The sequence below is a fragment of the Amphiura filiformis genome, chromosome 16, assembly GCF_039555335.1.
Source record: "Amphiura filiformis chromosome 16, Afil_fr2py, whole genome shotgun sequence".
NCBI classification, from domain to species: domain Eukaryota; kingdom Metazoa; phylum Echinodermata; class Ophiuroidea; order Amphilepidida; family Amphiuridae; genus Amphiura; species Amphiura filiformis.
The window spans coordinates 51498692-51525076 of NC_092643.1; the positions used below are offsets into that span (position 1 = coordinate 51498692).

The window sequence follows — 26385 nt, forward strand, 5'->3', positions numbered from 1 at the left end:
ATGTGTACAGTGTGCAGAGTGAAAGTTCAGGTGAAATCAGCAGCAGACGGGACAGCAGAAAACGCTGTAGAACATGAAAAGATAGCGCAATATCATTACACTACGTTTCGACGATTACAGAAGCTTTTGTTGGACCGGTCCATGTGATTGATGTAAGTTATCTCTTTTCATTCCACCACGTCCAATGCCATAGAGTCATTTAGACATGAATATTAACGGTAATCCTTGGTATTCATGTATTATTAAATAAAATATATATACTAGTACTAGTATTAATTATTATTTAGCATATGTAGTTCCGGGATATTTTAGTGGTAGTAAGGACCGTTCAATATTCACGCTGGGGGATGGGTGTTTTGAGGAAGGAATCAAGATGTCAAGTTTTAAATGGAGAAATTGAAAAACAAGGGGAGGGGAGGCATCTGGCTTCATAAGCCAGCAGGCTAGCCCTACCAGTGTGAATCCATTTTATTGATTTATCTTTCTAAGTGATTAGGCCTACAATGTGAAATTGTAAGCACTGGTATAGGATTAATTGCTTACGCCTGATACTAGCTTAGGAGCTTGACCACCAGCCATGCTTGCTTCGATAAACCGTCCCGTAAGGGGTTGGTCACCCACCTTTGAACATTTGTATTTTTTCTTGTATAATTATATTGCCCATACAGGTGAGGCGGCACACACAATATTAGAGGAATAGTTTCAATACAAAGTGAATTCTGAACTCCACGCAATCTCTGGACGTACGTCTACCGTAACCATGACAACACCATATGCGAAGCTCCCTCCTTACACACCACCAGTACAGGTAGGTATTAATCACAAAAGGTTCTTTCAAAATACAAAAACATTCACAGATTTTGAGTTCTAAATGTGTTATTTTGCGGGAGCGAGTTGTTTTGATTGAACTGAAAAACAGCAGGATCTTTATCAAAGATAAGGACCCTGGTAGGATCCCGGTAGGATCGAAAGCTCAGGCCCATAAACTTTGAAATTTTACTTAACAGGCTATTTTTGTGGATAAGCAGTTTACAACAGCTCACTTTTTAACGTTATCTTTAACTTTTGAAATAATTCAGGGAATCGTCTGACATCATAAGACATTTTGAAGAATCAAATATAAAACTCAACATCTGCGAATGTGCCTTTGTTGTGCTATTCCAGTTGAAATCCATACACCCCCTGCTGAAGACATGACCTAATCTGCCATACAGGTTCAAATGGAGTCACCCATTCAGATAACCCCATTTGAAATTTACACTCCCTGTGTGGGAGATTAAGGTCATGTCTTCCACAGGGGGTGTATGGATTTCAACTGGAATAGCCCATTGTTTCAGCATAGCAGGGTTCTATGTTGCATTAAAATTGCTCGCATTTACTGTGACCATGAGCTCCTGGTCCTATAGAGGCCCTGCATTCTTTTATCGATTGGTTCCAAACAAAGGATTTGAACCGGTGTCCTTCACTGTAGTTATGGCGGAGTGCAGTCCATTCAATCAAATGTTGTCATCAACCTATTTGACGGTAGTGCAGGGTTATGTGTGTGAGACGAACTGTCACGGTAGATTGCAATCATGCTTTTGTTGAATGCATTTGAGTAGTCCGCCATATTTACGGGATGATACGTCACATGCAAGACCTCTATAGATTGCTGCTGGTTTTATAGTTTGTAGTGTAAAATATTGGACCCACCAGGCCAAAATGGGTAACCATAAAAAGCCTTGGTGCCTTATGGCAAAATATTACTTATTAGCCATGCACGCTCCAGTGGTTGTAGAGTGCTTTCCCGAGTCAAAAAGGGCACAAATTTGTGGGTGTGTTTATGTAGGGGGAGCGGGGATTACTGTAAAAGCACACATTTTAATATTAATTTTTTCTAAAAATCACAACAAAAAAATTAATTTTTTCTAAAAATCACAACAATATAAATTCACACGCCGTGTGAATTTTGAATGGGGGGATTCGAGAGTCGAGTTTAAGGGCCTTAAAGACCACACTGCAGCATCAATACCATTTAGGTCGAATATTTTTTTATCTTTATGATATACCGTATTCCTTGCAAATCTATTTCACAGAATTTGTCTTGTGCTTCATGCTTTCATAATGCAGTTTAATTAGCTCGTCTAATGAAACATAATATTATCTCGCGACTGAAATTGCCTTCCGTAGTGAAGTCACGTTTCACTATTTTCCCGGTGGCGGAAATAGCCTTCCGTAAGGAAGTCACGTGATAGTTTCGCGGCCAAGGCTTCGCCCGGGTTGCCGTTAGGTACATGTGTACCGGTTTTCATTCTATATCAGTCAAGCATTCGGAATCGGACGTAAAATTTTTTCTCTCTATGTATCATGTCTATTGTACAACGAAGAGGCCGAATTAAATCAGCAAGCTTATACAATACAGCTTTCTTCACATGGAATAAACTGTGATGGCAACAGATATTAAATCAAGATGTTGTCTGCATAGTTTTGTGTAAATTACTCGATAATACAAGTATACTGAGGTAGTCAGGCGTTACGAGTGCAATTCGCTGTATGACGATAATCAAGAGTGTGTGTTGATATTCCGGGGTTTCTAATGCTTGAACATACGTGTAATGGCAACGACCGATGGCTAACACAATTTCTGTATTCGGCTTCAACGGGCAGAACAGGGGATAAATCGGTGAGATATTTGTTTTCAACAATTTGTCAAACCTTGCCGTTAATCAGTTTTATTAGCAGTGAATAACTGGGTTCTAGCCCATCTTTAGAAATTAGCCATGGAGAATAGCTCCAGATACGGATACCTACTTCTAAAATACAGGTTTACATGTCAATCTAACGTTATCTTGCTGTATTTCAGCTAGGGGCCATGGGTAGAAAATCTGGGTTAATGTTCTTAGAACAATCCAAATAGGCCTACGTAATCAGATTGCGGGAGCACTTTCTTTGTCGCGGGACTGAAGTTGAAAATCGCCCAATTGGGCGCCCAAATCGCGGGTTTGGCAACTCTGCGTAATCTATTCATGACTTCAGGGACGCGCGACCTCTATCATAGATGACCATAATGGTCATCAGTTCTATTCACCATGTTCATTGAAGTGACAAGAGAATTGAATAGATGCGTGTATGTCCCATCAGAAAGTAATACAATTATTGGTACTCATGAATGCTAAAGATCGATGAATCATGCAGGTGGCCATTTCTATAACACATCATAAACCGGGAAGAAGGAAACTTGTTTCTGTTCTGGTTAAATAAATTAAAAGTTACATTTATTAGTAAAATTCGGTTCAATTTTTTGTTGTTGTTGTTGTTGTTGTTGTTGTTGTTGTTGGTTCTGAATTGGAAAAATCTCTCTTGGTATAAAATGGCCATAGGCCTATGAGGGAAAGTTATTGTCAATTTTAACGCAAGGATATGTGCACTGGACACGTAATGGTCGAATTGGATAGTGTTCCGTGTTCCATTTTGACGAAACGAATCGTAACAAACAAACAAAATAAAAAATAATAACAGTAATAATGATAACTTGAATATTGTCGTCAAAGAAAAAGGCCATTTTAATTGTGCATTTGACGCGATTGGCGGCCATTGGTATATATAGGTTTTCATAAATGAAATTTCAACTCAAGCAGGGATATTTTACATTTGGAAGAAAAAAAAATCATACTCAAAATTTCTGTTCGGAATTGGAAAATCTCTCTGAGGATATAATGGCAATTGAGTGAATTTTAATGTCAATTTCAAACATTTTATCGCAATCATTTTTTTTTTTTATTGTGGAAGCCATACGTGTTTCCGTTTTGGCATCAACTAGAATAAATTAATGAAGGAGTTGGAGTGTAGAATATATACGAGGCTAATAATATACAGACATGTATATGACATACAGTATTTAGTGTAGGCTTTGCAGACAGAATTTGCTTCCCTTTTCTTCTGTTTTTAATTGCAGGTCGTATGGATTTTACGAGATGGGGATAGAAGGAAGAACGATAGACGAAAGAACGAGAACTTCTATTTGGGGAAAATTATGGGCCTACAACGGCTAACTACATTTAGTGCAGACAAAGAGACAAAGGATCTACATCTTCATTAAAATACAGTGTTTCCCTCAAATTGAGTAGTGTTGCATCTCGAATATTAACATATTATACAGTCCTTCGTGCGAGTAAAAATAGCATCAGCAATTATGGAACTGAATTCTAACATGTCTATGGATGGGTAGGCAGTGAGGAATAGAGGAAGATCGGTTCACAGCTTGATGGAAAGGTCAACACTTTTAATATTTGGTATCAGTGGAAGGAGCTTATACAATTCTTTGGCAATCTATCCAGGTTAAACAATTCAGGAAGCACAGTAAGGATACAGTTGGAGGGAATGAAAGAATAATCTTGGGTGTCATCAATGGATCATTCAATTAATAAAAGTTCATACATTAAGCGCTGAACTGATCCGAAAGCAAGTAGTTGAAATTAGCGAGTTTTATCTCGATAGCAGCTAACCAAATATGTTATTGCATAAATTATCTTTGATATATTTGTACAAACAAGGGTCATTCCACATCGGACAACTTGACTTTGGCTAGTTGGACAAATAGCGACAAGCGTTATAGCAGAAATCAGATGGGATTGAAATATTACTAATCAAATCAGACGATAGTGTGCGCAAATATTGATGCCTTGCCTTTTGATGCCTTGTCATTGATGTATTTCTGGATCTGTGTATCCATAAGGGTGATGTACTAGCAACCTCTCCCCTTCTTTATCGCATCGTCATTTTTTAACAATAAGCGTGCAATGTGGCTTCTTTGTGACGGGCCCACGGATGTTTCTTCTGCTTTTATCGAAATCGCGGTGGTTTTCTTTTTAACTCTATGTCATAATGTACATTGATTTTATGACGATATTGCTATAATTTTGTTTCAATATTACCTGCTTTATATAGTTTTGATGTGCTTATCATGCTTACTGTAGATTGTTTGTCTTTTTAAACTAGTTTTAATATATTTGCTCGAACTCTTTGTATGTTCTAAAAACTGTTTTCTCAAATATTGTTCTCATTTTTTACAATGTATGTGGTTTTAATACCATGTTTTGTAAAGCGCTTTGAGTTCTTTTGATGTGATTGCACTATAAAAGAAATTATTATCAGTTTTATTATTATTATTAGTTCTCCAGTAGTCAAATTACAGTATTCTCTTTTACGGTGTATGTATGTCACAATGTTAAATAGGTTCGCCTAGTTGATACACCCAGAAACAAAAGGAAATTCACCTAAGTGGGCATGAAACCATGCATGGGTTCTTGTTTTTTGATCTCAAAATTACCGTTGCATTTACGTTGTGTAATATGTACTGTGTGCATTGTTTGCTAATTTGCGTGGTTTATAATGTATATTCCACGGTTAATTGCATCTTGATCAATCGTGTCCTTTTAGGCTTACACTGTGCAATATATTGTTTGTCTTTTAAAACTAGTTTTAATATTTTAATATATTTGCTCGAACTCTTTGTATGTTCTAAAAATTGTAAACTCAAATATTGTTCTCATTTTTTACAATGTATGTGGTTTTATATAATACCATGTTTTGTAAAGCGCTTTGAGTTCTTTTGATGTGATTGCACTATATAAGAAATTATTATCATTTTTATTATTATTATTGTTATTATTATTATTAGTTCTCCAGTAGTCAAATTACAGTATTCTCTTTTACGGTGTTTGTATGTCACAATGTTAAATAGGTTCACCTAGTTGATACACCCAGAGACAAAAGGAAATTCACCTAAGTGGGCATGAAACATGTAGGGGCATTTGTCAAAACTTGGGAAGTCGACAGTGGCATATAGGGCCTACATTTGAACATCACATGTAGGCCTTGAGGGATGAAAATTCAAATAACGCCAATATTAAAGCAGGCTAATAATCATTGGGTTTGTTCGTAAATCTACCCAAAAGATAGTAGTACATTGTAGGAGTATTTATTGCCCGTCAGACTTTTTGTTATTCCAAACATAACGATGGCTAATGCACTGGTCAATTGAACCGTCAATCATTTTCTTCACCGCAAAGCTCGGCGGAAGGGTAGATGTCATGTAAAACATAAACTGCAATCAGAGGGGGGGCGGAAGTCAGGCAAGTTCCTTGACTTGTCTACGGAACTTGGTTGGCAGTTTTTTTGGATCATTTTTCTAAAATGATCAATTTAATGTACATAATTATACATATATTACATTAATAAATTCTATTTTGTCTTTCCAATCTTCGTGGGTATTTGCCTACTAGAAGATTTGGCGTTGGTTTATGCTGATGCCCACCATGTAATCTAAATATGAATATAATATGAAAATGAGAAAGGGGTCAGCCATTTAATTTCTTTTGATATATGTAAGTCCGCGGCTTTTTATATTGTCATTGTTAGATGCAGTCTTTATATTCTATCCATTGTTAAATCGAGTCTTTATATTTTCTCTATCGTTAGATAGTGCATTCCCTGTTAGGGGAACTTTTGGTTTATATGCGCAACTGGCTTTCGAAGTAATTGTTTGGGAGGCTCGGTCGGGTAATTACTCTGAGCGAAAAAGTTGACCATAAATCAATAAATATTAGTTGGCTGATTTCAATGAATTTTCTCAAAGCATTGCATGAATAAATTATGCGTTCTTTCTGAATGACTGATAAGTGTCCAAAAATTGGTGTGAGGCATTTCTTTATTTCAGTGTCTAGGGATAATGCAGTTTAATTAGCTCGTCTAATGAAACATAATATTATCTCGCGACTGAAATTGCCTTCCGTAGTGAAGTCACGTTTCACTATTTTCCCGGTGGCGGAAATAGCCTTCCGTAAGGAAGTCACGTGATAGTTTCGCGGCCAAGGCTTCGCCCGGGTTGCCGTTAGGTACATGTGTACCGGTTTTCATTCTATATCAGTCAAGCATTCGGAATCGGACGTAAAATTTTTTCCCACCCTCCACTCCCTTTATGTCAAGGTTGATCTGATTAAAATTGATCAAAATTGAGGACAGGACGTCGAAAATGAGTATCGCAAGAGTGAGACAAATCACATGAAGGTTTCATCTTTATTAAGTCAAAATGTAATTAAGAATGAAATGAAATCAGAACATGTTGGATGTCGGTTCTTTGTGTTGCATAATAGTATGACTATATGAGTGTACGTGTGTGAGTAGTTCACTTCAGCTTCAGTTTCTATCTCAGCAACATGTTCTATTCTGTTGCGCAGCTGTAATATTTATTCTCAGTGAAATAGTGTGGTGAAGTTTGCTTCTGCCTCAGAAGCATTAGTGAAATTGATTTTAATTTGTGCCATTTTGAGTCAGAAGGAGAAAGGAAAACATAATTGGTTGAGAGCCCTCGGGTTAGAATATACTGCGGAATAGTATGACTAAGGGTGAGAGTGCGTGAGTAGATCATTTCAGGTTCAGGTCTAATTCAGCAACACGTTTTATGCTGTGGCGCAGTTATAAATTTTCAAATATCGTTGTAAAATAGTGTGGTTAAGTTGCTTCTTCTACAGAAGCATAAGTAAAAGTGTTAAAATTTATGCCATTTCAATCTTGGGCGGTATTTTGGTTGATGAATGTTGTGTATAGCGGGAAGGAAGGAATCAACACCAGGTTGGCATGGGGTAGCTAGACAGGGGCCAAGTACTATGCCCTCAGATTTTTCTTGTTCAACAAAATATAAGTAAAAGGAAATATTGTGATCAAGTTTTTATGAGGTTGCGCAGCCGGCTAGTTATCGCGTTGAATTCTAGGGTAGGCTGTCCTATTGCATTTAGAGTAGGCATCATAACCTAGTGGTGCATACGATATCATAAGCTTTCAAAGCATGGCGATGTGTGTCAAGGAACCTGGGACAGTTTTTTTTGGATCACTTTTTCTAAAATGATCAATTTAATGTACATAATTATACATATATTACATTAATAAATTCTATTTTGTCTTTCCAATCTTCGTGGGTATTTGCCTACTAGAAGATTTGGCGTTGGTTTATGCTGATGCCCACCATGTAATCTAAATATGAATATAATATGAAAATGAGAAAGGGGTCAGCCATTTAATTTCTTTTGATATATGTAAGTCCGCGGCTTTTTATATTGTCATTGTTAGATGCAGTCTTTATATTCTATCCATTGTTAAATCGAGTCTTTATATTTTCTCTATCGTTAGATAGTGCATTCCCTGTTAGGGGAACTTTTGGTTTATATGCGCAACTGGCTTTCGAAGTAATTGTTTGGGAGGCTCGGTCGGGTAATTACTCTGAGCGAAAAAGTTGACCATAAATCAATAAATATTAGTTGGCTGATTCCAATGAATTTTCTCAAAGCATTGCATGAATAAATTATGCGTTCTTTCTGAATGACTGATAAGTGTCCAAAAATTGGTGTGAGGCATTTCTTTATTTCAGTGTCTAGGGATAATTAAACATGTTCAATAAATATACTTTCTGTTTGTTTTAGGTGTCAGTTTTGTTTAGTTTATCTGCTAATTAATAAATGTGTGATTTTCATCACGTGTTCCAGTAAATGTTCACATATTCTTGTTGTTCCTGTCGCGTTTGCAAGTTATAGTTCTATTATGTGTACTTGAGAATAGAATTGGAAAGTTTGGCCATCAAACTTTAACTATACTCCTGTACCTTATAAAATAGTTTTTGTCTACTTAATGTGCGCACAGTGTTTCCAATGCACTTTTGTATTGTTTGCTTCCCAGGTTTTTTCTTCAAGTTGATTCGTTTTGGTCCTGTTGTTTTCACAGGTTTGTAAACCTTCTAGGGGGGTTCTCAAGTTTGGTTTTGGTAGGATGTACCACTGAGAGTTTCAAAGTTAGAAATTTGGACCCATCGTCAAAAATTTTGGCCGAATTGAACCTAAATTTTCTTAATTTTGACAAATTTTCCCTAAAATTTTGGCGAAATTTCAAAACGGGGAGATTGAGAAGGAATTGGGCTATTTTGTGAAAAAAGGACCCATATATACCAAAATTGGCCCAGAAGAAAGGGGTCATTGATAGACCAAAAAACCGAAAATGCTACCCATGTTTGCGGCACGTCCCCATATGGTCATTTGTTCTCAGTACCACCGGCCTTCTATGGACTTGGAATAACGGCAATTTTTGGCTACCTAACCAACTTTACCTATAGGCTACATATAGCCTACTTCTTTACCTACATTTGTTGTTTTTGCAGGTTATTCAACAAATACTCTAAAATTAAACAGACCAGTGCTGTATTTAGATATATAGCACGAATAACATGTTCATTGTCAACAGTATTTTCAATTGTTTCCATTTGTACTGGCTTTAACAGTAGGAAAATTGTCACCATATGCTCCAATGGTCTGTGTGAAGTCTGTGTGAAGTCAAGCGGTTCATCGGGCTATTCCAGTTGAAATCTGTGACCCCCTATGGAAGACATATCCTAAATCTCCCACACAGGGGGTGTAGATTTCAAATGCAGTCACCCATTCAGGTAGCTCCATTGGATATTCACACTCCCTGTATGGAAGGTTAAGGCAATGTCTTCCATAGGGGTGTATGGAATTTAACTGGAATAGCCCACGACCTGCATGGGCCCATTCAATTGTGTAAGGATGAAAATGAATTGTGATTGCATTTATTTTTGGCAAAAGTTCAAGAGGTGAAGTCATGACTCATTTACTACATGGTGTATCACAGAAAATGTTATGATTTTAAATATTTTTTCTGAATGGCAGAAAAGTGATATCAAATGTTTTTATTGGCGGTGGGGGACGGTGTATCAGGATTTGTGTGTGTGTAATATAAGGACTTGTTATGACCAATACCTCGCCTCGTAAGTTAAAATTTATTTTCGCCTCAGATCCCTTTATTTTGAGTTGTAATTTCGTACAGTATTATGTTTGTAGTAGGCCTATCCAATGGCACATTTTTTAAGTTGATTATTTTGCATTTTTGAGTTCATATTCTATACATAAAATGTCATCTTAGAAAAAGTACCTTTTACATCATTATGAGCTTAAAGTTACAGTTCAGTGCAGTTTTATTTCATCAAATTCCAACCACTTTGACTCGGGCTACCAAACGTAATTAGGTATTAATTGAATGCTGTCTTATGTGATCTCAAGAATAACATTTTAAATTGATATTATTTTCCTTCTCATGTGTGTATCAGGACTACCAGGCACCCCCTCAACAAGGGCACCCCCCTCAGCAGGGCTATGTACCCCCTCAACGGGGCTATGCACCCCCTCAGCAGGGTTATCCACCACAGCAAGGGTATGCACTCCCACAGCATGGATATCCGCCACAGCAGGGCTATCCACCCCAAGGATACCCACCCCCACAGCAAGGGCCATCACCATCAGTTGTTGTTGTGAATAACCAGCAGCAAGCAGTGGCACCTCCTCCACAGCCAGTTGTTACAACAGTCGTTACTCATCATGTGGATAACAGGTAAGTGTAGTCTCGGCCCAGACTGTATGTGGCTATTGGGTTCGACGAGTGTCAGACCGACACAAACTAGCTGTGTAGGAGACTAAGGTAAGTGTTGGGCTATTCCAAGTGAAATCCACATCCCCCCTGTGGAAGATTTTGGAAATATGTTCCAGAGGGGGAGTATGTTTTTCAAATGTAATTGGTCAGGGTTAATCATTTTGAAACTCATACTCCCCCTGTATTATGGCGTTACCTTTATCTTCCACAACTGGAGTGAGTATTTCAAGCTACCCAATTGTCTATTATATTTGAAGGTTTTTGAAAGTGTGTGTGTGGGGGGGTCGAAAATTGGTGCGTAAGCGCAAACACTCCCCATGGGTGCATAATCGCAAAAGGGGGTGACTGAGGGGGATGTACCACCTGCCTTCAGAAGCTGGAAAATATTTTATTTTTCAAACGTGATTCGTGTAGTTTGGTGCACACTTTTGTTGAATTTGGGATACATATAGGGGAGATCCAGGAGAGTTGATCCCCCAGAAAAGTTTCCCTATCACATATAGTGGTAAGTCCAAACACCCTCTGTTGGTAGTGTGTAACATAATTTTTGTTTTAGTTGAACAAGGTAGATGGATAGCAACTCAACAGAGAAAGAGTGGATACAAAAAGAATTGCAGTAAATTGCACTAAAAAGTGTTGGTGTGTGTGTGTTGGGGGGGGGGTGTGGGGAGTTAGTTAAATTGATCATATCATGAATGCATCATTCTTCTTCTTCTTCTTTGCTATGAACGGGGGGGGGGGGCAAATGCCCCTCTGCTTCCGCGGGCCTTGCTACACCTTCTCATTAGTCTCATCTTCCAATGAATATTCATGTTTTTTATCTCTAGACCACGTGTTAACCATGAACTACACCTTATCATCAGTCTTTTCTTCTGGCCATGGATCATAGTATGGATGATATTGGTGAGTATAATAATATCACACAAAATATTTCTATGCCATATATATAAAGGGTTCACAAAAAACAACTCTCCCCTAAAATTACAAAACATTTCTTTGTATAACATACATTTCGTTGATTTGAAAAATTTAAAAACCTGTGAATAAAGGAATCAATTTCCTACCCTCCCATAGTTCATTATTTAAAAATTCTTTTTTGTTTTGGCCAAAAATAACGCCGAAATGTATGTCAAGTTATGCAAAGAAATGTTTTGTAATTTTAGGGGGGGGGGTATTTTTTGTGAACCCTTTATATAACAATTATATACCTATCCAAAGTTTCTCATTGGAGTTACCTACAATCCAGAAAAATATGCTGGCACATTTTTTAAGTACTTAATGCAAATCAGCACCCAGTTTAATGTTGAGGAAGAGTTTTACATTGGGTCCTCCATGATTGAAGGAACATGGAGGGGAAGTGGAAAGGGAAACGGCTACATGTACATTGTATGGTTCACATAAACTCATCACAAAAAAATACATTTTTTTGTGGAAGACAACTCAAAATCTGTACACGTGCATCACATTTTAAACTGAAAAAGCAAAATAAGAAGCCGAATTCAACATGTAAGTGCTCATGGAGAACAACCCTAACCATAAATCTTGGAGCACCAGTGGCATCTTTGCAGATAGAGGTCTCGATTTCCCGACTCGCTATAACAGCCTATTCCCCCCCCCCCCCCCGAATGACTGACAAAAGTGTGGGGGTGTATGTGCGTTAAATAGCTCTTCTGGAGCTTTCAAGGGGAGCTGTTTTAGAGCATTTACTGATTTACAATAGAATGTACGGAGAGAATGGTCAACTAAGGAGCTAAATATCACTCTCCTATATCAGATTTAAGGAGAGCAGTTACTGTAGAGATCGATTGCTCTCGCTCTCCTCAAAAGGCAGTCCTTGCCAAGTTCAAGCCCCACAGTGTCTATTTCTGTTCTTGTGAAACATTTAGTCAGCTTTTAGTGAATTTCCCGTGGGCAAGGAACTTGCTGCTAATTGTCCAAGTCTATGTGTACAAAACTCAGCGAGCTGATCCTGGCTGTGATAGTTTATGTAGGCCGACTAGGGTTTGTGTATTACCTACTTTTTGTTATGCACATAATATGTTAACCGATATCTGTATATAATTTGAAATAAAATAAAATAGTTCCATTACATTCTAAGACTACATGTATAAACATAAATTTTAAAGGATTTTAGTGGTATTTTGGGTGCCATCTTGGATTTTTGGAAAATTGAGGCAGCTCCTGGGCGTATTTTACTCTTTTCATACAAAGGTACATACATGACAAGTATGGTTGTGGTAGATTTCCTAGGATGGACCTTCATAATTATATTTTGTTTCTTACAGTGTTGCACGGAGGGCTGTGAATGCCCATTCCAACAAAGACAGGCTGATAACCCTAGAACTCTGGATGGATGAATGGATATCTCAACATACTATATACTCAGTTCCTCATAATTTATAAGAATTAAAATTGTGTTGTTTAAGTTGTTCCTGATACAATTACTCTTAATTTTTTTTTGAGTATTCCAGTATAATTATTAGTAATAATGAGAATTTGAAAACAAAATAACCTTGTGGTTTGAAGACTGCTTGCTATTTGGAAATGTTCTAGAGGGTCCAAACAAACTACCCAAAGTGTTTAATATTGGTTAGGATGTCATTTCAATGCCTATTATATACTTCATTAATATATTCTTGTTCATTGATTGGTTAAAAGTGGATCACCTGACCAAAAATAGTTCTACCATCAGTACTCCTATCCGTAAATAGTACCTCTAAGCCGTAAATAGTATACAAATACAACATGTTTTGAGGGGAAGTAGTCCAAACTACTGGTCCCGAGCTCGGTGTTGGATGATTCAATCATCCAACACCGAGGGACCAGTAGTTTTCTCTACTTTCCCGAAATAAAACATGTTGTATTTGTTTTACTATACCTCATAAATATTTTCACTATCACAGTAAAATCGCAAACAAAAGTCAACACACACCAGTCAACGTGCCGGCCAGCATGGTAAATAAGCTTAATATTTTGCTTTATACCTGATTTTATTGGAGGATTTCTGTTCAATCAATTTACATTTTGACCTATATTATTCTAATTTTCTTTTTAACATTCCATAAATAGCATTTTGTTTCATAAAATGTCAAATTCACGTGTTATTATCCATCGGAAATCTCAGCAAAATAACTGCAGCAGACGCCATTTTCACGATAAACGCGTCTGCAGAATTGCCGTTGTGTAGCATAATGCTACGTCAGAAGGAACGGCGACGCACGGGGTCGAGAACCCATGTGGTAGTAGGGTGTGGAAGTTTTTACTACTTCCCCGCGTGCGCGTAATTGCACAGGCGCGGGGAAGTAGTCAAAATACCGTACTCGGACGCTGGCGTTATTAACCAATAAGATGTCTGGATTACCTAATAAATATTTATGAGGTATAGTAATATTTTCAATGTCCCGGATGAGCCGTAAATAGTACCTCCAAGCCGTAAATAGTACTTTTGACCATGCCTTCCGCGTGCGCGCATTCGATTCGATGGAACATAGCGTGATTCGCGCTGCTGTAATTGGTTAGCCCGATTTTAGCCTATTTTTGAGGGGGAAAATATAGGTTGTGCTTAAAGGAGGATTTCGTGATCCTAGCATCCTCTTTTGATGACATTTTCAGTAGATATCCACGAAAAAAGCTTATTTCCAAAATTTCAGTTGATTCCGATTTTGCGTTTGCGAGTTATGCATGATTATGTGTATTACACTGTGTATTCATTTCCCAGCAAACACAAAACGTTTTCGACATCATTCGCAAAAGGTTATAAAAGGTTGTCAGAAAACGTTTAAATGTCGGGTTATATAAAGGGTATATTAAGAGTATAAAACGGTTTCATAACCTTAAAAAACATTTTTTGATAATCTACTGCTCAGCAAACAAAAATGTTTTACAGAAAACGTTTAAATGTCGGATTATATGAAGGGTATAAAAACGTTTTGATAACATTCCAAAAATATTCTTGAAAACTTGATACAAAACATTCTAAACAGAATGTTATTTTGGGATTGATAAAATATTTTGCGAAAAATGTTTGCCCAAAATATTTGCAATAACGTTTTAAAAACGTTTTCATGACCTTTATATAACCCGACATTTAAATGTTATTAAAATGTTTTAAAAACATTTTAAGAACATTTCTGTGTTTGCTGAGTTCAAATATTTTAACATAATGTTATTTAAGTATTGACAAAATATTTGGCAAGAATGTTTGCAAAAATATTTTACAATAACATTTTTTGAAAACATTTAAAAATATTGTTGTAGTGTGTTTTCATACAAAACGTTTAAAACGTTATCATGACCTTTATATAACCCGACATTTTAATATTATTAAAACGTTTTTACCTAAACCAAAAGCCAAAATATAACTTATTTAAAACGTTTTTAAAACGTTTTTGTGTTTGCTTGGTTATTTCGAAAATCATTGTGGGATTTTATGGAAGCACCAATATTATAAGACTGGAAGTTTGGGTCATCAGGGCTCCTTCACTATCCATGGTCAGGGTAATATATTTTTTCAAACCTGATTTTTTGGAGTACTTGATATGTTTACACATGTCCCAACTTACCACTAATTGGATTCAGCCAAATTCGTTGTGCTTTTAGGACAACAGCAAGTTGTGACTTCATTTGAGTACACCCATAGAACACCACAGTAACTTTATTTGAGCATAAGTATGACTTTAAGTCCCCCATAGGACACTACAGTTAAGCGACTAAGCTAGTAAACCTCACTAGATCATATTTGGCAAAGAATAACCAAACTGAAATTTGACCGAAATCGTACATTTTAAAAGGCTTTAAGGCCGTACTACACCCATATATTGGTTTGATTGGTCTAAAAAAATATTTTTTCATTTATAGCTAGGCGATATATGTACGGATCATGTGAAATAAAAATAATTATGAAAAAACTTTGTAAAAGTGTGTCTTTTAACCCATTTGTTTTAAAGTTGACTGGTTGGTAAGGACGCTTATTTTTTTAGCGATCCACTTTTTACGTCTGTGACAGGCGGCGTAGGAAGCGCAACACGTGACGTACGAGGCTGGCGAAGATACACTGACAGCCCCATTCAAAATACACGGTTAGCAATTACAAATAGAAAATTATCATACTTGCAGTGGGGTACTTTGTCGTACCCCGACGGTTTTAGAGTAAGATAATTTTGCTTTGACACCACATAACAAATTTAGAATTCTTTGTGACGATTTCATGATTATGTGTTAAATCTAATGGCGACCTCAAAATTGGCGATATCGGTTCCATCACCGCCTGGTCTGTGATGTCAACGGATGTCACTCTCCATAGGGATGGGCGATACCAGCTTTTGTCGATTGTCAATCTAGAGCAGTCAGGGGGTGGTGGCCGAATTTTTAGAAAAAATAAAATTAAATAAAAAAATAAAAAAAATGGCCGCGGAGCGCGCTTGCGCGACGCAGGAGGTTGTCTGTGGGAGGATGTTCCCCCCCTCAGAAATAAGAAACTGGTGCAAAATGAAGATCTAATTGAAGCGATTTGGTGGACAATTTTGGCGCTATTACTCACGGTGTAAAATTTTAGTTTGGCGGCCGAATATTTGTGAAATGTGCGGTTCATGAAGCCTTTCCCTATTGTCGTAGGCCTATAAATTGTTTTAAACATAAATCGGCGAAAGAAGAAGCGAAAATGGCCACTTGTATATCGATTACGCAGGGGAGTGTAAAATGAAGAAAATTGAAGTGTTTTGGTGGACCATTTTGGTACTAGTGTGTAAAATTTTAGTTTGAAAAAGCCGCGAATTTGTTAAATGATGGTCCATGAAACCTTCCTTGGACAAGTTTTCCTGTACCTATACCGCAAATTGTGTTAACATAGGGCTTAAATTTGCAAATGTTGGAAGAAGAGCGAAAATGATCATATGTTTATCCACTCTACGCAAGGGTTAGTCTGAGGGGGATGTTCCCCCCTGAGAAGTTTGAAAAATTTGCAAGATGAAGGTCGAATTGAAGCCATTCGGTGCATTGTTTTTACACTACTATTTGAATCAATCGCTTTAAACAAAAAAAGGGCCCGAACTCAATTTGCAAAACTTGAGATTGGCAATTACTAAAGCATGCATAAATCGATGAAGTCGGTATGGAGTCCGTCTTAATACTGACTTTGGTGGCAAAATGTGAGGGGCCCTGCATACCCGGGCCTGCATATCGGCGGACCCGCAGTAATTTTCACATGCTTTTAGGACGAGGACCCGCCTTCAAGCAATACCTAAAATAATCGCAGGCATATATAGGACCTACTTCCAATCGTCCCGACTGTGCGATTATTTAGACATCGGCCTACTCAATTACGTGCAATTTAGTTTATCTCCTCCTTTCCTCCATTTTCTCTTCTCATTTTCTCCTTTCTTCCCCTTCTCTTCTCTTTTTTTGGGGGGGTGGGCCCATCAGCCCCTGAATCCGCGCCTTAAATGAGTCAATGTGTATGTTGGGGGAGGGGAGGGGGGTACTGAGGCCTACCACATTTAATTACGAACTTGCTTACTCTTTGTGGGATTTCGAATCGCAACACAGGTAATAATAAAAATAGTAGCAAACTTCACTTTACTAACAAGATACAACAACTTTACAACTTTCTTTTTAATTAATGAAACAAAGCTTATTTTTGACTCAGAGCACATTCTTCGGGTTCCTTTTGTTTCCACTCTTGTTAAAAGAAGACAAAACCTGATGATCAGCTGACTCTTTCTGTTGACAATTTAAGTTTAAAACATTATTAACACAATTTGTGTGTTGATTGTAAACAAAACCAATAGGCCTACAATTGGCTAGTTTCAAATCTTTCGTAACATATTTTAAACCGTGTTTTTGTACTGAAAATATTTTGTAAAAGATTTGCAATTACTTTGATTGGGATCGAACATTGCCACTTTACAATGCTCAAGGTCACCAAAACTCAGATGTGTGAAAAATCCTTTTTGTTAAAAATTGTATGAAATCATCCCTCAGCGTAAACTAGTTTCTATACACTTCTAAATGTGAATGATACGGTAGGTAGCTGAAAAGTGTTTTGTGACGTTACATGTACGTACATTAAGAAAACAATTGTTATTTAAAGCACCGTAACATTTTTCAAAATCGGGATTTTTAGCTAGGCCTAATTGTAATAAATATAACATAACAAACACACCCTGAAATGTTTTATCGTGTAGGCCTACATGCCCCGTCAATACCCGCCATGATGTGCTGCTGAGTGCATATCCCATAGACAATCCATTGGATTATTCAAAACACTGTACAATCTAGGCCTAGCGGTGAGCCCGGGCTGCGAGATCTGGATCTGGATCATTTATACTCCAATGAAAAGCTCTGCACCCGGGATTCTGCTAGAGTTGGAGATAGCCTAGTCTAGACCTACCACACAATTTATTCGCTACCTGAAGTCGCTAATAGAGAATGAGAGATTAGAATATTTGTTTATATTTGTTTTCAATTTTCTAATATTTTTTTCAATACGTTCCATTCAACAGGGAAGTGGGACTAGCCACTTCCCTGCATTCAATAATTCTTTAGGCCTATTCTGTCATGTCTGTAAAGTACGGTATCGTACGCGTACCGGTATCAGAGAATCCGCGGTATCGAGTATCGCGCAACCTTAGTCAAAGGTCAAAACCAATTATAAAAATATGGCGTCGATTTCGTCGGCTTATCTTCGAAGCGAGCAGTGATTTTATCAGTTCCAAGTTTCACACGGATTTTTCATCTTTTTCTCAAAGTGGAAGGAATACACACCCGCTACAGGTAAGTGACGAAACCGTTACTACACATGAAGTTTTAGGGTGTGTCCAACAGTTTAATATTGAGGTTTTACCATTGTGAACATACCGATTCACATTATTATCGTGTTTTGTAAGCTTTGCTATTTTCTCAGAAAACTGAGCAAAAATTCACCTAATACTGAAAATTGACTGTTTTGACTGTTCTTTAATTTCAACCGTATCAAACCTGAAACAAATGTGCTGCCTTGTGAACACAAATTTTGCATATCATTGTCAACTGGAAGGGGAAAATAAGTTTAATTTCATTGATAACATGAAATTGATGCATATTTGTGTTTTCAAAGCTGTGCATAATTAATGCATTTCCAAAATAAAAAATATTTTGGTACTATTAGGGTCTGCCATTGCTGATAAATAAGTGTGTAAAGTAGATTCACGTCAGCAGTTCTGAAATTGCAAATATGATCAAAATTGTGATGGGGTCATCATGTACCTCTCTTTGGCTTGTACAATTAAAAGCATGTAAGCTACATTATTATCAATACCACCAATAGAACGAGAAGATTTGCCCCTTCATTTTGCATACCACTTTGACCAATTTTTTTTTCTCATTTCTTCACAAAATGCAAAAAACCCGCAAAAAAAATGTGATGGGTGTAGTACCCCCTTAAGTATTAAAGTTTAACACAGTGCAACAAGTTAAACTCAATTTACCCTCGCTAAGAAATGGGCGAATCCATGTTATTGTTTACTGGGTCAGAGGTCAATCATTGTCATGCAGATAAATTTGTATTGTTTGGCTCGACCCGGTATAGCATTCATATCTACATACTAACAAAGTATGATGTTTTGCATAACTTTTATTTTGCATAAAGAAACACCGCGCGATGTGTGTTGTAAGGGTGCATACCACCAAATTAATGTCCCTCATCATTTATTAGACATTAGGATAATCATCCCTGAAAACAGAAACATACAGTCATGCAGCGTACACTTAAGTATGAAACATGTGTTTGAACCTGAGGTATACTACTCTCAGGTTTGACCAAGAACACTAATTTATGCAGGATACACCCCATGCAGCCTACGCCTATACGGTAGGTCTGATCAAACACGGAGAAGCTGAAGGTCACTCTGCCCACTCTGTTATTTATCTTCTACCTGACCAGCATGCAAATCCTCAGAATTTAGAACAACTGCAGGTCAAGGCCGTGTAGGCCCTATGTGTTGTTCGGTATCGGCCGCTTTAGGGGCAGAATGGATCCATACGGTCACTGTTCTAATATTCTCTACTTTCAAAGCATACTTTATATTATATGTAGCCTAATACTTTAGGATTGTGGAGACAGATACAGATATTGCTAATTCATTTGTTACATACACAGTCCGCTATATTTTGCCTTTTAAAATATAAGTTACCAATCATTGTGACATGCGCCCTTATTCACAAACACGAACTGCACGGGGTTTCCCAGCAAAACTTGTATTTTTTCATAGTGACCGTAAAGTATGATATTTTGCATATGCAAAACTACATATTTTGCCGAAGTATGTAGTTTTGCATATGCAAAACTACATACTTTTTGGAAAGTATGTAATTTGCATATGCAAAACTACATACTTTTGGAAAGTATGTATTTTGCATATGCAAAATATCATATTTTGCAAAGGTATGTGGTTTTGCACGCAGCACCGGGAACCAATGGATTTTTCGCGGGTTTCGGGCGTGATTAGTTGGTGATTTATTCACTGTTGGTTTTGTATTGGACACGACAACAACAACAAAAATCTTGGTGGCGAGTTCGGCGCTGGCATGCAGTGCTAAAACTTGGATGTAAAAAATATTGATACATGTAGTAATATCAACATTTTGTGCACGTTTTGTGAGCTAGCCGAAGTCAGTATTCTATACAATCGTCGTGGAAAATTCCCGGGAAAATTACGGTAGACGAATCCCACTGAACAGCACAACATGCACGCAAAGCAGTCATCTTCAAGACTTCATGAAATTTGTGGTTGAGTAATTTCTGATTAATAGACGGAGAAATATCCGGGTGAGAATAAATTTATTTAATTTATGTATAATGCGGGAGTCGAAATTGTATTTAAATGCATCTAAATAATATTTAATGGTGTTTTCTTGCACACGAAAAGTGCTCCAAAACTTTGCAATTCCTGTGGCTTTACGCATTTAATATTAATGTTTGTTTACCAAGTGTGGTTCTATGAATAATTCATGAGGTGTAATTGTTATGTAGGGGCAGGGTTTTACAATGCACATGTAGCCATTATCCAAATAAGGCAAGGCGTAATAAAAGACACGCTCATTATGACGTCAGGGTCCTTGAGAATTTGACATGGGCGAATCAATCGATATCCCGATTGGCAAACAATGACTTTCCATTGCAAATCAATGGCGAATTTTTCCGGTGTCATCGTATACATTTGAGCCATAGTTTTTACCCGGCGAATTTGGACAAATATTACCAAAGTTACAGCAATTGTCGAATCAGTTTGGCAGCTCGGAATTCGGGATGGCAAAATTTAAGCAAATTAAACTATCGTTTTTGATTGCGTCGGTTCATTTAAGTAGGTTTTTTTTCAGCATCGGATATGTTTTTAGGGTAAAGTTGACAGTCGTATTTTAATTTGGTGCCGAATTCAGTTCAAGCAGGCCAAGAAATATTGTCAGTTTTCTTGAAATTAATGTGGTTTTCATTCAAGGGATCCCTTTTATAGTTAAAAATCAAAAAAATGTTGGGATCATTTGGCTTACGAATTTACGTATTAAAAGCTGGAAAATCATAAATAGAGAATTTACAGATGGTCAATTTTATGTTCCTACTTGTAAATAACAAAAGCAATAAAAATAGAATAACAAAAGGGAAGATGTAAAACGATGATAATGTCGGTCAACGATTACGTGTTTGGGTTGGGAAATCCTAATAATGATAATAGTTTTAAGTAGCAAAATATACGGTGGGCAGATGATAATATTTAACGCCACTTGTAGCAAAATAGTTCACAAAGGCAATTTATTTTAGCCATAAAAAAATCGGGAAAAATCCTGGTGCAATTTCCCGTCTCCCTCGTTCGTCAAAATGGGGTAAAGACAGCCCGTCACCCCCCTGGCGAATTTAGCGTATTGGGCGTTTGTGGTAAAATTTTAGACAATTTCTAGGTGTGATTTCACCTTTTTATGTTAATGCAAGCATATTTTAGGTGATAAATGTTAGTATAACATTAGCAGGCCAGGTTTTGTGGCTTATTGAAAGGAAGGGTATCATGAGTATATTTACCCTTGGATATTTACCTTCATAATGGACGATTATGTCTAAGCTTACTCTGCATAAAACGTATATAATTTACATGACAGAGTCGGTAATGCATTAGTTTTGTTTGTTTGGTTGAATTTGGTTTGATTGTGGCATAATGCCTTACTTAAAAGGTAACCTAGTTTCATCCATAAAGTGGTCATATAGTGTAGGTCTAATTTTAGTCACGGGTTGTAGACAAAATGTATCGAAAAACAAGGATAGCCCTGATATGTCCCTAGACGAGAATTGTTATTGAATACTTGGATTTTGGATTTGGATTGGAAATTTGATTGGACTGGAATTGCAATGTTCTTTTCCTTGGATTTGGATTGAAGTTGGATTTAAAAATTGGATGTGAATTTAAAATTGAAAATAAATAAATAAATAAATAAAAAAAATAAAATAAAATAAAATAAAAAAAAAAAATAAAATATGCAATGCTCTTTTCTTAGGATTGAATTTGGATTGAAAATTGGTTTTTGGATTTGGATTGGAAATTTGATTGGACTGGAATTGTAATGTTCTTTTCTTTGGCTTTGGATTGAAGTTGGATTTAAAATTGGATGTGGATTGAAAATTGGAAAAAATAAATAAATAAATAAATAACATTGCAACGCTCTTTTCTTTGCATTGAATTTGGATTGAATTTTGGATTGGAAATTTGATTGGACTGGAATTGTAATATTCTTTTCTTTGGATTTGGATTGAATTTGGATTTAAAATTGGATTAAAAAATAAATAAATAAATAAATAATTGCAATGCTCTTTTCTTTGGATTGGATTTGGATTGAAAATTGGATGTGGATTGAAAATGGAGAAAAAAAAAAAATAAATAAAAAAAAAAAAAAATAAATAAATAAAAAATAAATAAATAATTGCAATGCTCTTTTCTTTGGATTGGATTTGGATTGAAAGTTGGATTTGGATTGAAAAAAAATAATAATAATAATAATAATGAAAGACCAGGGTTTATCATGTGTGTTACGGTCTGTGTGAGGGATTTTGATCATAGTTGCATACCTTTTTTTAACCTTGCATCCCTCGTTAGGCTTTGATCACAGGCTCAACGGGAATGTGGACGAGCTCTTCGAGTCTTTTTAGAACTTGATGGTATTAGTAATGTGAAGTTCAGAAGTTCAACGGTAGATTTAGATCATAAAACTTGGTGAAGAAGGATCTTGGATAGTTTAATAATCTTGTGGTAAATCTCAGGTCAAATATTTGGATGGTGATTTAAGGAGGAGTAGTTATGAGTGCCGCAAATACATTGGTCATCGCCCTGTTGGCCACAAGGGGGTCAATTTAAAGTAAAGTAAAATAAATTGGTTGGTCATGAAACCAATATAAAGATATCTAATTAGGAAAAATCGTTAAGCAGGGTCAAAGAACTAATTAATGTAGAGAAGGATTTCATGAAAAACGGGGATAAAAATTCTTGAGGTCAAGTAAGTAAAAGCCGGATTGTGTGAAAATTGGGAAAATGTGTTCCCTCATCCCTTGCATTTGTGATACAATGACAAGGATATATTGTGTCAAAGCATTTTTATTGTGGATTAAGGGTAATTAAGGCAAAGATTGCTTCAGTTTCTGGAATTAGTAATTAGTAAATGTCATAATTTGAAAGGGTTAAATTTGTATGAGAGTAGATCGCACAAATAATTTGTCATGCTTATCCACATAACACGACGGTTCATAAAAATGGTCAGGGAAAGAAATTAATACAAATTAAATATTCATCTGTATCCTGAGAACTTGTGTTGGATGACAAACAAAATCGAGGAGGTTTATTCAAGTTACACAGGGTAATTAGTATACATGTGCTGGCAGGTTGGTTCCCATTTCTTTCTTTTTCTTTCTTTTATTTATATTGCAGGCGATACCAATGACACTTTGATGCTGGTGGTAAGAAACAAGCCTGACCTGTATGTACATGTACACCTGGACACCCATATAATTGCTAGTGACTACTAGACTTTGTGTGAGGCGACAGTAGACTTTGACATGCACAGCGAAGCATATTGAAAATTTTGTGTCATCTGCGAAACTGAACTTACGCACGAGCAATACAAGGGAGAGCATGCATCTTTTACACAAATTGTACTGTCAGAAGTCTATTGAACCAAATAAGTTCCGAAGTTCGGAGTCCAGCTAACGAAAAAGTTAACACTTTAAGGCTTCTCTTGGTCTATATAATAGCATCGTTTGATCAACCGCAGTTGAACTTTGCATGGGAAATATTAATTTGATCATTCCTTCGATGTCGAGAAGTGGAAATTTGAAAGATGGGTTGTGCATGATTTAGCCATGACCGGCGCTTTGGTAAGGCAACTCAGGAACAAAGGGTCGCATGAACGTCGAGAGTGCTGAAATAGAATAAAATAAAGCAAGACATCAGGCAGAATGCTGTTAGCCACATTGGTCCCATATTTCCGACGCAAAATGGAACTAGAGCTAATTGCGCATACACATATACGCGACCTTAGCAATAGCTAATTAACTAGGCCTATGGCTAATTAGCCCAGCTATCTAGCATGCATGCATGTATTAAGGCATATAAACAGCCAGCAGTAGTATTATATGCTGATTTTACTGAGAGGTCTTTTTTGAAATGCACTGTAATTTGAAATTGACCATAGGGACAATGGGAGCAAGGTTAATTTGTTAGCTCACCTATAGCATATGTGAGTTCATAAGGTCCAGCAGTTTGGTGTAATTCATTGAAATATACATGAATAACTACAACAGAAGTTTGTAGTATCATATAATTAGACCAAGTAAAATAAAAAACATGTTTCAAGTCCGGGTTTTTGTAAAAAAGGAGGAAGAGGGGGCTTTTTATTTTATATTTTCATGGCAAAATCGGTGTGATTACCCATCATTTGAGCTGTTTTAGCATACACAATAATGCCTGGAAAAAGGAGGAGGCCTCTTTTCATTTTTGTTCTGAGGATATAGGCCGGCCCTCTCATTTTCATAAAACCTTCCAAAAGTGTTTCTTGTATATTAGCAAGGCTTAAGAAATATTTCTGCTTCCAAGATATATTTTTTGAAAAGTTATAACTGAATAAATATATAATTGAAGAAACCTCAAAAAAGGAAGCGGGTGGGTACGTGAAACATGTTTATTTTTTTATTTGGCCTTATAATTATTAATTATATTACATAATTATTTTCCATAGTTGTGAAATCATTTTGTTAACCAAAAATTATTCAATATTCATGTAAATATTTCTGTGCAACTTTGGTCATGCGCTATTAGAGTGCGACTTCCTAAGGTATTTTTCTACATACCGGAAGTAATATCTGCATGACCTTTGACCCCAATGACCTTGGACCCCAATGGATGAATACAATGTGTAATGTTATCATGCTATATTATAATTTGTGGAATGACTTAGCATTTTTAGTAACAGAACAGAAAATCAGCATCAGCCATAATGACCTTCGTATGACCTTTGACCTCAAGGCTAATGCATGTGTCAAGTGACATCATCTTGCTGTGTAATTTGTGTAAGGAGTAGCAGTTTTAGGAAAAAATAACAGGAAATAACATTTTCGGCCATAATGACCTTTCCATAACCTTTGACCTTGAGTTGGTCACGTGACATTTGTGCCACCAGCTATTGGTCCTGATGACCAAGTAACATTGTTGTACCATATATATTTGCGACAGCAGCAGCATTTTAGGGTATTTGGTCATATACCGGAAGTATCCCTTAATGACCTTTGACCCCAATTCTGAACATTAACTTTTAGACACTGGGTATAGCTGATGCATGTACCCAAGTGCCATCATCGTGCTGTATAATTTGTGGAAGAAGTAGCATTTTTAGTGAAATCACGTTTTTGGCCATTGACAGGAAGTGGATGACCTTTGACCTGAAGTTGATCATGTTTCATTTGTCCCCCCGCCCAATGGTCCTAATGACCAACTATGGTCAACATGGCTCAAAGCATATGGCTACGGTGGCTCATTATAAGATTGACAGAAAGAAAGAAAGAAAGAAAGAAACAAAGAACTTGACAGAAATAGACCTTAGCAATTTTGCAAATTGCTAAGGAATTAAACAACCCAATCACTGGGTTCCGTATGTGCGGTTGTGCGTAAGTGTACTGGCTAGGGTGTCTTACTCGGATTACAAGGTCTATTTCACTACACAACAGAATAACCCGATTTCTGCCTGAGATAGACGAAAAGAATTTTCAATTGGTAACTAAAAGTACGAAAGAAAGTTAACCATTGCGATGTTGATAATCAAAAAGCTCAAATCAACTTCTTCAGACATTTGAAGAAAGAAGAATTAACTTAAAAGAGGCGTAAATTCATCCAACTTCGCATTGGTAGTGGACAACATATACAAAAAACAATTTATACAATTTTGCAGAGTTGGACGAAAAGGGTCAACATGGGAAGTTCCATTGGACAAATGAATCTCATGGGACTTGGAATATCACTAATAACAGAATTTCTAAAAATTGAATTGCATGGTACGTAAAATCTTACAAGAAACAATTTATACAGTTGTGAGCCCTCTGATATTATATTGATGTGCTTTGCGTTATGTAATAGTATGACTATAGGGGGGTTATATATCTCAACAACACATATATTCTGTTGTACATTTGAAATTAATAACATTGAGTCAGTCGTGCTGGTTTTTGTTTGATTAAGTCTGTGTTAAAGGGAAGTAGGAATCAACTCCAGGTTGGCATGGGGTAGCTAGACTCTGGGGCCAAGTACTATGCCCTCATTTTTTTCTAGTTTTTTGTGAGGTTGCGCAGCCGGCTAGTTATCGCGTTGATTTCTTTCAATATCCTATTGTGAACATACAATATAGAGGTCAATGTATCTC

General features: G+C 36.7%; 1 protein-coding gene across 1 annotated transcript; it reads left to right on the forward strand.

Moving 5' to 3' along the window:
- LOC140136173 (uncharacterized) lies at positions 1-14326 on the forward strand. The gene is made up of 5 exons (XM_072157885.1): positions 1-152; positions 669-808; positions 10148-10428; positions 11295-11370; positions 12753-14326. Exons 2-5 carry the CDS (start codon positions 761-763, stop codon positions 12822-12824), a joined length of 477 nt encoding a protein of 158 aa, XP_072013986.1. The 5' UTR covers positions 1-152; positions 669-760; the 3' UTR covers positions 12825-14326.
- Positions 14327-26385: the final 12059 nt, after the last annotated feature.

Bases quoted from the DNA above. Each gene is read 5' to 3' on its own strand.
- LOC140136173 (XM_072157885.1), top strand. From the start codon at position 761: ATGACAACACCATATGCGAAGCTCCCTCCTTACACACCACCAGTACAG. The intron at 10,429-11,294 runs GTAAGTGTAGTC...TTTTATCTCTAG, and splicing joins ACTCATCATGTGGATAACAG to ACCACGTGTTAACCATGAAC. The intron at 11,371-12,752 runs GTGAGTATAATA...TGTTTCTTACAG, and splicing joins TCATAGTATGGATGATATTG to TGTTGCACGGAGGGCTGTGA.